This window comes from Buteo buteo, chromosome 13 (assembly GCF_964188355.1).
Source record: "Buteo buteo chromosome 13, bButBut1.hap1.1, whole genome shotgun sequence".
In the NCBI taxonomy this organism is placed as follows: domain Eukaryota; kingdom Metazoa; phylum Chordata; class Aves; order Accipitriformes; family Accipitridae; genus Buteo; species Buteo buteo.
In genome coordinates, this window is record NC_134183.1 from 679,984 (window position 1) to 692,726 (window position 12,743).

The following is a 12,743-nucleotide window of genomic DNA, read 5'->3' on the forward strand; positions in this document are numbered from 1 at the left end:
AGTAAACAGAGGAAAATTACTGCGTGCTCGGCACGGCGCTGCTGCCGGGAGCCAAGCACGGCACAGCCGGGGCCGGCGCTGTGGGCATGCCCTCCCCATGCCACGGCCAGCCCCGCTGACGCCCTCGCAGTGGTCTGGGACCCCGCCACCCCCTGGGCAGACAGCGTGGCTCCCGCCATCCCTCGTGCCAGCCGGCGTGGGCGGGCAGGGCCATGGCGGTGCGGGTGATGCTGAAACGGTGGTATTTGGTGGGGGGGAGGCCGGCCGCCCAGCGCTGCTGTTTACTGCATGGGACTGCCAGTGGCTGCCGTGGCACAGCTCCAAGCACTCGCCCCGCTCGTCATGTCCCCTGCGCCGGGCTGCGCGTGGGGTCTGGACAGCCGGGAACCATCATCTGCTCAGGGCCAGGCAGGGACAGCCACGCAGGGTGACAGGCAGCGCCGCGCGCCCAGAGTCCACGGCTAGCGGGGGGTCATGGCAGGGCTGGTGTCTGTCCCGCCACCGCCCGCCGGGCAGAGTGACCCCAGCCGGGGAGGTGCGCCTGCCTAATCCCTGCACACCAGGCGATTGTGGTGCCCAAAGCCGCAGCATCCGGGCTTAGCGCTCATGTGCGCAGCACAAGCCTCTTAGGGTGCTGGCCCGCCGCGCTCCCTCCCCACCACGGACAGCCAGCCCAGCCTGCTGACACACGGGGGCTCACAGCCCTGCATCCCATGGCACTGCTCACGGTGCTCGGCGCTGCCCGTGGCTGCTGCCCGTGGCCGCTGCCCGGCCCGTGGCCCGGGCTAGCTCCCAGGAGAGTGGCGGTGCCGGCAGACAGAGCCAAATGATTTAATTAAGGGCTCCTGGCAGCGAGACGACAGAGCCGATTAGCGGCCAGAGGAGAGCGTGTGCTGGCAGGGAGCTGGAGCCCCGGCCAGCAGCGCTGCAGCTGCTGCTGCCTCATGTCTGCCTCGCTCACCTGTGTGGGGCCGCGGGGCAGGCAGCGGGGCTGTGGGGCAGGCTGTCTTCTGGTGCAGCCCATCCATGCTGGGTGGCCCACCTCCTCGTCCGTGGCTGTGGCCATCAACCGTGGGTGCTCGGGGGCACGGTCTGGGGCCACGGTGTCCCTAGTCCCCACACCCTGGACAGAAAGGCGGACGCGGAGCTGGCCCTGCAGCCCGGCACAGGCCCACACCTATTTACAGTTACGACAGATAAATTACAGCACTGCGCAAAGGGTCTCAAAGGCGTGCGAGGGCAGCACCACAGGATGAACCCCCCCACCCCCCACACAGATCCCCCCCCGCCCCACAGATCCCCTCCCCACAGAGGTCCAGGTTCCGCTCGCCACGCGTCACCCGCAGCCAGCCCAGCCGCGTCCATCGTCCCGTGCGTGCCCGGCACGGCGCAGCATCCTCACCAGGACAGGCAGGGTCCCACACAGCCTGCGCGGTGCCCGGAGGAGGATGATGCTGGGAAGGGAGGCGGCGGCTGCCCCAGCAGCGGAGCTGGCACAGCCCTCCCACTCCAGCTGCAGGCTCAGAAGTGGCTCTCGGCCGTGGTCTCGGGGAACTCATAGCAGTGGTGCCGGTCCCCCAGGGTGAGGTGCTCGGCGGTGCTGCGTCCGGTCCTCTCGAGGTAGTGGGTGCTGGGGCGCGCAGCAGCCGGGCTGCGCCCCAGCCCGTTGGCACAGCCGCTCACCAGCTGGTGCTTCTCGCAGGCGCTGCCGGCACCATTGCGGGCGCTGGGCGTGTGGCTGTACGTGTGCTTGTACTCCTCCGCCAGGTCCTTCCCCAGCTTCCAGCGCTGCCACCTCTTCAGCAGCTCTGCCTGTACCTGCAGGCAGCTGCCGTCAGTGTGGGCCCGCGCCCGGCAGCTGCCCAAGCTCCCCACGGCTGCCCACTCCCGTGCCATCCTGCTCACCTCCTTGTTGACGAAGCAGTAGAGAATGGCCACCAGCATCCCCTGGGTGGAGGGAGGAGAGGCATGAGAGGCGCCTGGCCAGACCCCAACCCCAACTGTGGTCTGGTCCCTCCCAAGATGGAGGGTCCCCATGGAGGGCCAGTCCTGTGTGGGGCTGGGCTCACCTGGAAGGAGCTCAGGAAGAGGTCGAAGAAGAGCTTGACATAGCGCAGGGTGCCCTGGGCATGCTCATCCGTGACAAAAGCGAAGACCACCTCATGGATGCCCAGCAGCGGGATCAGCGTCAGTGTGGACTTGGCCAGCCTGCGCCATCAGTGGGGGGGGTATCACAGGGTGGGCACGCACACACCCCCCCCTCCCCAGCGTGTGCACCGTGGGCCTGCGGGGCCGGGGCTGTGCCCGCCACCCACCTGAACTTGTAGTCAGTGTAGCGCATTTGGTGCGCGCGGAGCTTGGAGACGAGGATCTGGATGATGCGGATGAAGATGAAGAAGTTGATCTGCAATGGAGCGGAGTGAGCCATGAGGGGCAGGGCTGGGCTGGGCAGGGGCAGGCAGGACAGCTCTGTCCCCTGCCCAGGGCAGCCCCTCTCGCACCAGGTTCGGGGCCCTCGCAGACACCGAGCGAGGGGCTGCAGTGGGCAGAGCTGCAGCCCCGGACTCACCAGGATGGCCAGGAACACAGGAAAGCGAAGGATCCACCAGAAGCCCATGTTGTTGTTGGTGGTCCAGCACCTGCAGAGGGGAGGGACGGGACTGCTGGGCAGCCCCTTGACTGGGCGGCTGCTGGAGCCTCATGTGGCATCAGCAGCCCCAGCTGAGCAAGTGCCACGGCCTGGCACGCTGCTGCTTGCACAGGGCGATGGTGTGAAGCCTCTCCGGGGCTGTCACACCATCCCCACCATCCCTTGGTGTGTCCCACGTGCACCCGCCTGCATCCCGCACACCCATCCCTGCCCCACACATCTGCAGTCACCGACCTGCTGCAGGGGCTGGTACTCACTGGATGTTTTCATAGAGGAATTTCACAATGACCCAAGGGATGAGGAACAGCACAGGTGCCCCTGGAGGGGAGGTGGGCAAGGGGCAGGTGAGGGACAGCGAGGGACAGGGTCAGCGGACAGGGATGGGGAGCCAACCCATCCGCACTCACCCCAGCCGATGCACAGGTAGAGGGTGAAGTAGCTCCTCTCAGAGAAGACGGCCACCACCAGGAGGTTGTGCAGGTAGATGCCCTCCACCAGCAGCCAGCAGTAGTTGGCCACGATGCCATACTGCATGAAGACTGTAGCCGTCCGGCAGCCTGCGGCTGCCTGTGGGCAGGGGTCAGGGCTGCCACACCGCCTGCGCCCCTGGCCCCGCCAGCCCCATGGCTCACCTCATCGCTCAGCCAGATGTGCACGTTGTAGTCGTCGATCTTGTCGCTGTAGTGGGTCTTGAGCAGGGCGTCGATGACCAGCACGGAGACGCCCTTCAGGATGAAGGAGGCGAAGAGGTTCATGTGGATGTAGTTCCTCATGCAGTGCAGCTTGCTGCAGAGGTGGGAAGCTGCCGTCAGTGTCCGTGCCCAGACCCCCAGCACGGCTGCCGCCTGTCCCCCCACTCCCACCCCTGGCCCCCCAGCACAGCTCCCACCAGCCCCCGAGCCGGGCAGCCGTGCCCGTGCCCCTACCTGAAGCCCAGCAGCAGGGCCAGAGCAAGGAGCAGCGCACACAGTGAGACTGAGTAGCCCACGGTGTACATCACCTTGAAGCTACCATAGGTCTTGGCAAATTTTTCCTGGAGAGGGAGAGAGCAAGTGAGGGCAGCGGCAGGCAGGGCAGGGAGCCCCGCACCAGCTGCCCCCCCCAGCTCTGCCCACCTGCGCCTCCAGGTCCTCAGCGTCCAGCTCGCACTGCGTGGCATTGCGCAGGGACTGTCCCCGGGGGCCCGTCACCCACTGCCCATCGGGCCCGCAGGTCTTGAAGACATGTCTGTGCTTCACTGAGAGGGGAAGGGGGGGGGCGGCGATGGGGTGTGCCGGGCCCCAAAGTCACCGTGGGCACTGTGCACCGGCCCAGGCGTGACCGCCTGGAGCAGCATGTGCACACATGCGTGTGCACACACAACACACGTGCACACATGCACACGCGCACCCCCCCAGCCATTACCTTTCTGGTACCAGGGCAGGAACCAGGGGCAGGGGACGCTGGCGGTGCTGTTGGGCAGCGCGTCGGGCCAGCAGGAGAACTTGTCGAAGGTGCGGTTACAGACCAGCTCTGCAGAGGGATGGGACGGGACGGTGCCCTTGGCCTCACCCGTGCAGGGAGCCGGGCGCCAGGCCCCACACCAGCCCCTCTCCCCCCAGTCCCCATCCTGCTGGGACCCTGCGCTGGCTCTCACCTGTGGGTGCGGGCAGGCGGCTCATGTTGCGGTGGCACTCCTCGCTGTACTCCTTCCATCTCTCAAAGAGGGAATCCGTGATCTGGGCAGAGGGGCCCTGGGGACACCGGGGAGCGTCACCCGTGCCCTGCCCGTGGGGGCCACCATGCCTTGCCAGGCAGCAACCCCAGCTCAAGGATGGCCACGGGCGAGCGGAGGCTAAGGTGCCATGCCGTGCTATGTGGATGGCAGGGCAAGCAGGAGAGGGCAGCGGCCGCTGCACAGCGTGCCGTGGCGAGGGGCTGCTGCCGGCAGAGGTGAATTGGCGGTGGCTCGGGAGCAGGCAGCGGGCGGGGAGCGGGGCAGAGCACCATCGTGCATCATGGCCCGTCCTTACCTGGCAGCAAAGCAGCAGCAGCAGCAGGAGGCTGAGGAGACGTGGCTGGGACATCCCTCCGCTGGGCTGTGAGCCGCATGGGGAGCACGGCGCGGTGCCTGGCTTCCTACCGGCCCTCGGCAGCTCCTCTGCCCTGGCGGCGAGGGCCCTGGCGCATGGGCGACCCTGCACGAGACACCGGGTCATGGCGATGCATGTGGCAGGAGCTGTCCCGGGGCAGAGCTGGGCGATGCATGGCTGCAGCAGGCGGGCGCAGGAGGGGAGGCTGCCCCGGTGCAGAGCCAGCCCTGGTCACGGCACCATGCTCCTGTCCCCGTCCTTGCCCGACCCTGCCTGGCTTTAATGTTCAGCTGGTTGTTTGTGAGGCTGAAGAGCCGCTGTGTACCTGCCATTTCCTCCCCAGGACAGCATCGGAACTGCAGCCACACAACCCCTCTGCCTGCTGAGCCAAAAATCCCAGCCCCTGTGTGGTCGGTGTGCAACCACGCATGGGACATCACCCCTGCGCAGGGTGGACCCTCGCACCTCCCCAAGGCAACGCTGCCTCTGGACCCCCCTGAGCACAGACCTGGTCCGGGGCCACCCCACGCTGTTGCCAGTGCCCAGCTGCGGGTCAGTGCTGAGCCCCAAGAGCCCAGGACCCCAGTGGCAGCCGGGACCCCTCCTCACGCCTGAGCATAATCTCAGGGCAGGGGCTGGCGCTGGGGTTGCCTCCCCTCCCCATCACCTCCCTGCTTGTGGCAGCACAGATTTCAGATCTGCTTCCAGTGGTGGAGGTGGCCGGGCCCCTGCGGTGGCCCTTGGAGCACTGTCCCTAGCTCCACAGGTCTCCCCGGTGGCAGCACCCACCCGAGGATAGAGGTGGGCAGGGAGCCGACAGCAGCGCTGGGATGGGGATGGCTGCCGGCTCCAGGGTGGTTAACCATTAACCCGCAGGGATCCCCGGCTCACGGGGCTGCCGTGGCCCTGGGACCAGCTCAGCCTGGCCGTGCCGCCCTGGCTCCATGGCCCCAGCTCAGGTGAGCGGCGCAGTGCTTCAGCTGACGGGGTGCCCGGGAGCTCCTGCACAAAGCCTGGCTCACGAGGTGCCGTAATTCCCTCCATCCCCCTAAGCTGGTTACAGGGCTCCTGAGCAGGATTTCAACTCTTCCGACAAGGGGTCCTTCTGACAGCAGCCCCACAGCACGTGGGGCCATGTGGGCTGAGTGCAGCCGAGATGGGGGGACGGGAGAGACAGCAGTGCTGGTGCCACCGCAGACACTACGGCATCACCCCCCCCGGCCTCCCCCCCGGGTACCGGCCAGAGCGCCGCACTCCCCGACCAGCCACCGCTCCCAGGGCTCGCCGCTCTGCCCATGCCTATTTTTATCCCTGGGAAAGTCGTGCTTCCTCCATGCAGACCCACTCGCCATGTCACAAGCAGCTGCATGAGAAGCTCATTAATCAGTGCGTGGGGCTCCAGATGCGGCTTGGGGAGCTGGACCTGCCAGTACGCGCCTTATTTAGACAGTCCCAGGACAGAAGGAATTGTCTCCTGGGACAGTCCTCTCTGGGTGGGCTCTGGGAACAGGGACCTCGGGTGGGTACCCAACAGCCACCTGCCCACCCCAGCATCCCTATCCTTGTCCCCCTGCCAGCCCCACCCCAGCTTTTCTGTCCTCATCCCCCTGCCACAGCCACCCCAGCATCCCTGTCCTCGTCCCCCTGCAACCCCACGCCAGCACCCCGCCCTGCCCCATCCCGCCGCTGCCATGGCCTGGCTCCATGGGAACCTCCCAGTGCCCAGCCCCTGCCCTGAGCATCCCTGCCCTGCTGCAGGTCAGCAACAAACCTGCTGCCAGACCCTCTCCACTGCTCGGGGAGGCAGCTTTGGGGCAGAGGTGTCTCTATTTTTAGCTGCCTGCAATGGGATTTAGCGGCAGGGAGGCCTCTGCCCTAGACTCCCCCCGGGCTGGCAGCCGCTCCTCCGGCCCCGGGGCCCTGCCGTGGCCAAGCTGGGCAGACTGCACTGGGTGAGGGGTCCTGGCGCACGGCGCTGGTCACGCTCCTCGCCTCGGGCACGGGGCTCCCCCCTTTGCAGCGGGGCCCTGCCCAGGCCCTTTGCCCCAGCTGCCCGCCGTGCCGTGCGGCCACAGCGCTGTGCCGGCCCCCCGCTCCCTGCGGTGCACGAGACCCCTGGCAGTTTGGCCACCCCACGGTGCGCTCTCAGAGACGCAGGCTATTTCTAGCAGACACGTGGGCGTGCAGGAGTAGCTGTGGCCCAATTGTCCCTGGTTCAGCACAGATGGGCAGCGGCAAGGAAGGAGCAGCGGTCGCATGCAGCTGCGACAGCGGGGTCTGGGGTGGCTCGGACCACCAGCAGCGCCAAGCACCTCCCTGGGAGCTGGCACTGCCAGCATCAGTGCCCGCAGTGCTCAGAGCAGCGGTCGCTGATGGCTGAGCATGCCACGGCCACCAGCGGCAGGAGCCCCTCTCAGCCGTGTCCACTGCTTCTGGACGCAGCACCATGGGAGGGACTCGGCTCCGTGTCACCACCTCCCCTCACCCTGCCACATTCCCCTGCCCCAGCACCTCGTCCCCAGCCAGGACCAGGCTTTGGGGGACCCCTGCCACACTGAGTTGCGGGCACTGGGTAGAGGGTGCCCAGCATACGAGCGGGCACATCTGCTGGGGCTGTGGTACACCACAGTGGGCGCACAGAGGACTTTTGCCCCACGCTGGCGTTGGGTAACACGGCATGTTCCCGTGTCACGGCTCTGCGGCTGCTGACCCCTGCAGAGGCTGGGCTGCAAACACCCGGCGCTGCTCTGCTGCCACAGCTGCGAAGGGGAGATCTTGCGCTCGTGGTGGGAGAGGAGGAAAGAGGAACGAGCCCAGGGACAGCTGCGCCCAGGCAGGGAAGGCGTCAATGCCAGCAGCCCCAGTGCTGGGGGGTCAGAGGTGTCACACGCAGGCACCATCGTCTGCCCTTGGGGTGGGGGCAGTGGGGCGGTTGCTGGCACCTGCATTCATGTGCTGAGCCTTTCCCAAGCCAGCAGTGCCAAACCCTGCAGCAGCAGGGGCAAAGCAAGGACCTCCTCTCCCCACCGACCGGCTTCCCTGCAGTCCCTGGACCTGCGGCTCATGGCCTGGCAGCCACCGGCCCCGGGGGGTTGCTGGCAGGCAGGGAACCAGGGTGTGCAGCTTGGGGAGGGTATGGGCCGAGCCGAGTACTGGGGCACGCTGTGCCACCAGGCTGCTGCCACCACTGCAGCATCATACCAAGCCATCAGGAATGGATGGAAACAGACTTCCGTTGGCATTTTTGCCCCCCACTTGTGGATGTGCAGCCCCTGCGCTGCCCTGCAGCAGCTCTGTGCTGGCATGGACCCCTGCAGTCAGCTGAGCGCCCAGCCCTTCCTGGGGGAGAGAGATGCTCTCCTCCTCCAACCCAGGTCAGCCTCACTTCAGGGTTTTGCCACCCCGGCCCCTCTGGCTGGCGCCTGGCTCTGGCTGGCATCACACGTGTGGAGGAACGAGCTCCACATCTGGGATCACTGCAGCCAATTGCCACATGGATCAACGGCTTGGTGAAGCCTCCATGGGGACACTCATGGGCATCTGCAACGTGACCCAGGAGCACCTGGGCACAGCCACAGCCCCACACAAGCGCTGGGAGGCTGGCGCAGCCCGCTGACCACAGCCCAGTCCCTCCACAGGGCTCTTGCATCCCTGGCTGGGGTGGGAACACAGCCTCCCCACGAGCGCAGCCCCGCACCCAGCACAGCACCACTTGCTCAGGAGACAGCAGCGGGGGCTGCGTGCCTTCCATATGCAGGGATTAGCCCCCAGTGCGCTAATGCAGTGCTTTCCACGGCTGGCTTGGCTTTGAGCTCAGAGCTACAAGCCAGCGCGGCAGGGGCTTCGGCACTTGGCAGGGGAGGGGACGGTGCAGGGCCAGAGCTGATGCAATGCCAGCGCGAGCCTGGCACTGCAGATGCTGCTCCACTTTCAGCCCAGGACCACGACAAGCAGAACAAGCGGTGGGGAGGCCCTGGAGGTCTGTCCCGCACCCTGCGCTGCCCCTGCCTGTGTTCCTGCCCTGAGCTCGGAGATGCCTCCTGTGCCCCACCTGCAATGCACAACTGCTCCAGTCCTCCCCCGTGAAGCACCGAGTACCAGGAACTTTCGCAACAGCTGAACTGCCTGGAGCAGCCCTCATGCTGCAAGACCGCAGCTCGTTTGCACAGAGCTACATGATTATGGAAACACTGAGCGGCGGCACACGGAGAGAGCCGACGTCACCGGGCACCGACGATGTCGGGTTCTGTGTCACTTTGGACCAAGAAAACCTAAACCAACCCTGACAACGTTTTTGTCAACATCAACACAGGATGCAAACAAACGGCACTCGCCCCCCCCCCTCCCCGTGCCATCAGGACAAACGCTCTTTGCATCACCTCCATGACTGCCCTGCTACTGAAAGGGACGGTCAAGGGCATCGTCCACAGCTGCCCAGTACCAGAGAGGGAGTGTGGTCTGCAAGCACAGCTGGCAGCCAGGCAGTGGTCAAATAAGCTTGCTGCCTGGCAGGCTCTGGTGAGGGGATGCTGAGCCACACAGCACCTTGGTCCTGGCTCAGGGAGACAGATTTTTCTTGTTCATCACATTGTATGAAAACCCGTGAAACACAGGAGGATGGCATGAAAGACACGGCATGACACGTGTGGTTAGCGTGTCACAGGGGAAGCACAGGACCAGGAAAAGCCTGGGAAAAGCCTAGGAAAAGGTCAGTGCAGACAGGCATCTGCGCACGCACGCCTGCACTGGGAGCTCAGCACCTGCCTCCCCAGAGCAGCTTGTGTCACGAATGAATGCTGCGGTCATTACAGAGCTGGGGACAACCTCCTGGTACCTCACTGAGGAGTGAGCTCAAACCCTGCTCTGCCGAGGTGCAGATGTGCAAGTGACATTGCCCACAGCTGCCCCGCCGCAGCCCATCCTGGAAGAGGTTCTGGCAGGGTCCCTCCCTGTCCCGAGGTACCCGCAGCACCTGGGCACAGCCAGCCACCGGAGGCAGGTAGTGCGGCACTCGTGCCCAGCCGTCTGCTGGCGCCTGCTGCTCACAGCCAAGTTCCCCAGACCCCCGGATCTGGGGTAGACAGACAAGGACAGGGGCTGTGGCTGTGGGGGACACAGGGCAGGGCAGGATACAGTGGAGGAGCACAAGGGGACAGAGCGGAATGGCCGTGCCATCTCCCCTGCATCCAGCTTGCCCAGAGCCTGCCTCTGCCTCTGCCTGGCACAGCGAGGTGCATGGAACAGCACTGTGCTTGGTGGCTGGTCTCAGCCCTGCACTGCTGATCAGGGCTTGCGGTCACATTTTTTCATTAACTATTTTTAATCCACATTTTGCCTCTTCTCCATTCAGCCTTTTCTCTTTTCCACCCTCCAGGCAACAGAACATAAAAAAAATCTGCACCGCAGCTTGCAGAAAGGAGCGGGGATTGGTAGGAAGGACAGGAGCCGGCAGCTGGGGCGGCACTAACATGCCGAGGAGGGGTCCTGCGGGCCCTAAATTTTCCTGCTGATGCACAGATAAAGCCGAGGAAATCGCAGGGGCAACCACTGAATTTGGCATGTGTCAGGACACCCGCAACGTGCTGCCGAGTGCTGCATGGGGCAAGGCGGCTACATTACAGGGTGCGGGGCAAGGTGCTGGGCAGACGCGCGCTCGGCAGCGCTGGCTGGGCAGCAGTTGATGCCCTGTCCTCTGCCCATCCAGCCGCCACGGCTCGCAGGGAGCCGGACTGACACCGGTGCGCCCTGCTCTCCCTTGCCGTCCCGACACCGGTGCGCCCTGCTCTCCCTTGCCGTCCCGACACCGGTGCGCCCTGCTCTCCCTTGCCGCCCCGCGGGAGCCGCCGGGCTGGGTAGCGCAGTGCCAGGCAGAGGTGATCTCGGCAGCTGCTTTGGAGATGCGCTTCCAACCACGAGGGCGGCAAGGTCACATACCCAACATGTCCTGGTTAAACAAAGCCATTTACCAACAGCGTGTTGACACAGCAGAGCTCGGGACAGAGTCACAAAGGGCACTCGCAATGGGCCCCTGCAACACCCGGTGAGCCTGGGGAGCACTGGGAAGGGTGGAAAAGTGTCCCCTGCTTCCACCCCTCAGCAAGAAAGCCGCAGGCACTTCTGTGCCCACGGCAGGGAGACCCCGCGGGCACCACCCCGGCGAGGGGCTTCTCTGGGAGATGCTCCCAGCTCGTCAGAGCCCGGCTGGTATCATTCGCCCAGGGCTCACGACGGCCACGGCAGCACCCAGGGGTGCCGAGTTGCCCCACGGCCCCTTCTCAGGGACGCCGGAGGCAGCGGCTCAGGCGGGGAGCGGGCGCAGCCCAGCCGGGACCTCCCCGGCCCAGGACACGCCGTGCCGAGGGGCTCAGCCCCACCGCGGCCGGCGCCCCGCACCGGGACGGCGCTGGGGGCTGCCGCTCCGCACTCCCGGGGCTCCAGCCGCGGCCCCGGGGATGCGCGGCCGCCACCCGAGTCCGCATCCACGCGACGGGGCGTGCGGCATCCCGCCGGACCGGGAGCCCCGAGACCGCGGGGATGGGCGCTGCCCTCCCTCCTGCCCCGCCCCTTCCCCGTACCTGTCGGGGCTGGGCTCGCGGCGGCTCCCGGGCGCATCTCGGTGCTGGCGGGGACCGGGACCGGGACCGGGACCGCGACCGGCGCGCTCGGCCGCTCCGGCGAAAACTTTTGCCGGAGCCGCGGCGGCGGCGGCTGTGGCGGCTCGGGGGGAGGGACCGGCGCGGGGGGAGGGACCGCGGGCGAGGAGCCGCGTCCCGCCGCCCCGCTCCTCCCGCCGGCACGGGGGGCGGGGGGGGGGCGCAGCCCAGTGCCTCCCGCCCCGCCCCGCCCGGCGCCGCCGGTCCCGGGTGCTCGGCGCTGCGCACGCCGCGGCGCTGCCTGCGCGGCCCCGCGTCACCGGCGGCCGCGCCCGGGAGCGGCGGGGGCGCCGGCGCTTGTGCCCGCCGCCGGTCCCTCTTCTCCGCCCCGCCTCGCTCCCGGGCACCGGCTTCCCACCGGCGGGGACGGGGCGGACGGAGCGGCGGGGGCAGCTGGAGCGCACCGGCTCCCAGGGGAGAGGGACGGGGGTGCCCGCGGCTCCGGGGGGTCGGTGCGGCCCCCCGCTGGGCGCAGCGGGGTCCGCCGGAGAGGGCCCCCCCGGCCCCAGCGAGGCGGCAGGGCTTCGGGGCTCTCCCCGGGGGTTTCCCGGCACCGTCCCGTGTGTCCCCCCCTCCATCCCCATCCCGCGTCCCGGTCCTGCCAGGGCGCAGAGCTGGCAGCTCCTGCTGCGGGAGCAGGGCTCGCCCCCCCCGAGGACCCGGACAAACCTCTGCCGTGCGGCCGGGAGCTGCCTCGACGCCCGCGTTCCGGCCCCGGCTGGCGGTGACGGGTCGGTGTCCGCCGCACGCTGTCCTGCTGCAGCACAACCAGGTAAACACATCCCAGGGCAGCAGCAAACGCCCTGGGCGCCGCCCGAGCCCCCGGGTCTGGGGCTGGAGCGTGGCCTGGGCAGAGACCCCGGCTGCGGGGATGCCAGCAGCCGACCCACCGCCCTGCCTCAGCCCTTGGGCACAAACATATTTACCTTGGGCCGACAGCCGTGGCGGCCATGCAGGCCATGGCAGCTCGGGGACACCAAGCGTTCTCCTACCTGGACCCCGGCCAGGCCAGCCCCCTGGAGCCCCCCAGCTAGTGCCCCCAGCCAGGGTCTCACTCTGCTCAGCCGCCCGCTCGCTGGAAGCCCCTGCGGGTGTGGACAGAGTGGCCCGGCTGCCTGGGCACATGCTGGGGCTTGCGGGAGCCTCACCAGTACTGGGGGTGGTCGGCCCCCCCCGGAGACAGCCCTTGCACCCCTCTGGGTCAGGAGGAGGCTGTGGAGGGGGAGGACTCGCAGCCCCCAGGCCTGCCCAGTGCGGGCAAAGGGGTGACCTGTGGAAGCCCCTCCAGGCAGCAGGGCCTGGGGCTCAGCTCACTGCCCGTGAGGTGTGGGGGGGTGCCTGGGCAGAGGGCAGGATGAGATCAGGAGG

At 67.4% G+C, this 12,743-nt stretch overlaps 1 protein-coding gene across 4 annotated transcripts; it reads right to left on the minus strand.

Moving 5' to 3' along the window:
* Positions 1-815: 815 nt before the first annotated feature.
* Positions 816-12,414, minus strand: GCGR (glucagon receptor). 4 transcript variants are annotated; one of them, XM_075044081.1, is made up of 14 exons: positions 12,302-12,414; positions 4,663-4,827; positions 4,287-4,383; positions 4,055-4,162; positions 3,766-3,887; positions 3,577-3,683; positions 3,283-3,436; positions 3,058-3,217; positions 2,908-2,968; positions 2,570-2,639; positions 2,316-2,404; positions 2,070-2,208; positions 1,906-1,947; positions 816-1,818 (listed from the first exon to the last, which is right to left on the minus strand). In XM_075044081.1, the coding sequence occupies exons 2-14, from the start codon at positions 4,714-4,716 to the stop codon at positions 1,522-1,524; spliced, it is 1,500 nt and encodes a 499-aa protein (XP_074900182.1). In that variant the 5' UTR covers positions 4,717-4,827; positions 12,302-12,414; the 3' UTR covers positions 816-1,521. The 4 variants fall into 4 exon arrangements, with proteins under 4 accessions (XP_074900182.1, XP_074900183.1, XP_074900184.1 ...); XM_075044082.1 differs by lacking the exon at positions 12,302-12,414 and adding an exon at positions 12,045-12,063; XM_075044083.1 differs by lacking the exon at positions 12,302-12,414 and adding an exon at positions 11,298-11,508 and having other exon boundaries at positions 816-1,828.
* Positions 12,415-12,743: the final 329 nt, after the last annotated feature.

Coding starts and splice junctions, on each gene's coding strand:
- GCGR (XM_075044081.1), bottom strand. CDS start 4,716: ATGTCCCAGCCACGTCTCCTCAGCCTCCTGCTGCTGCTGCTGCTTTGC. Junction 2,640..2,907: donor TTCCTCTATGAAAACATCCA/GTGAGTACCAGC, acceptor TCCCCTCTGCAG/GTGCTGGACCACCAACAACA. Junction 2,405..2,569: donor CTGTGTTCCTGGCCATCCTG/GTGAGTCCGGGG, acceptor GCTCCATTGCAG/ATCAACTTCTTCATCTTCAT.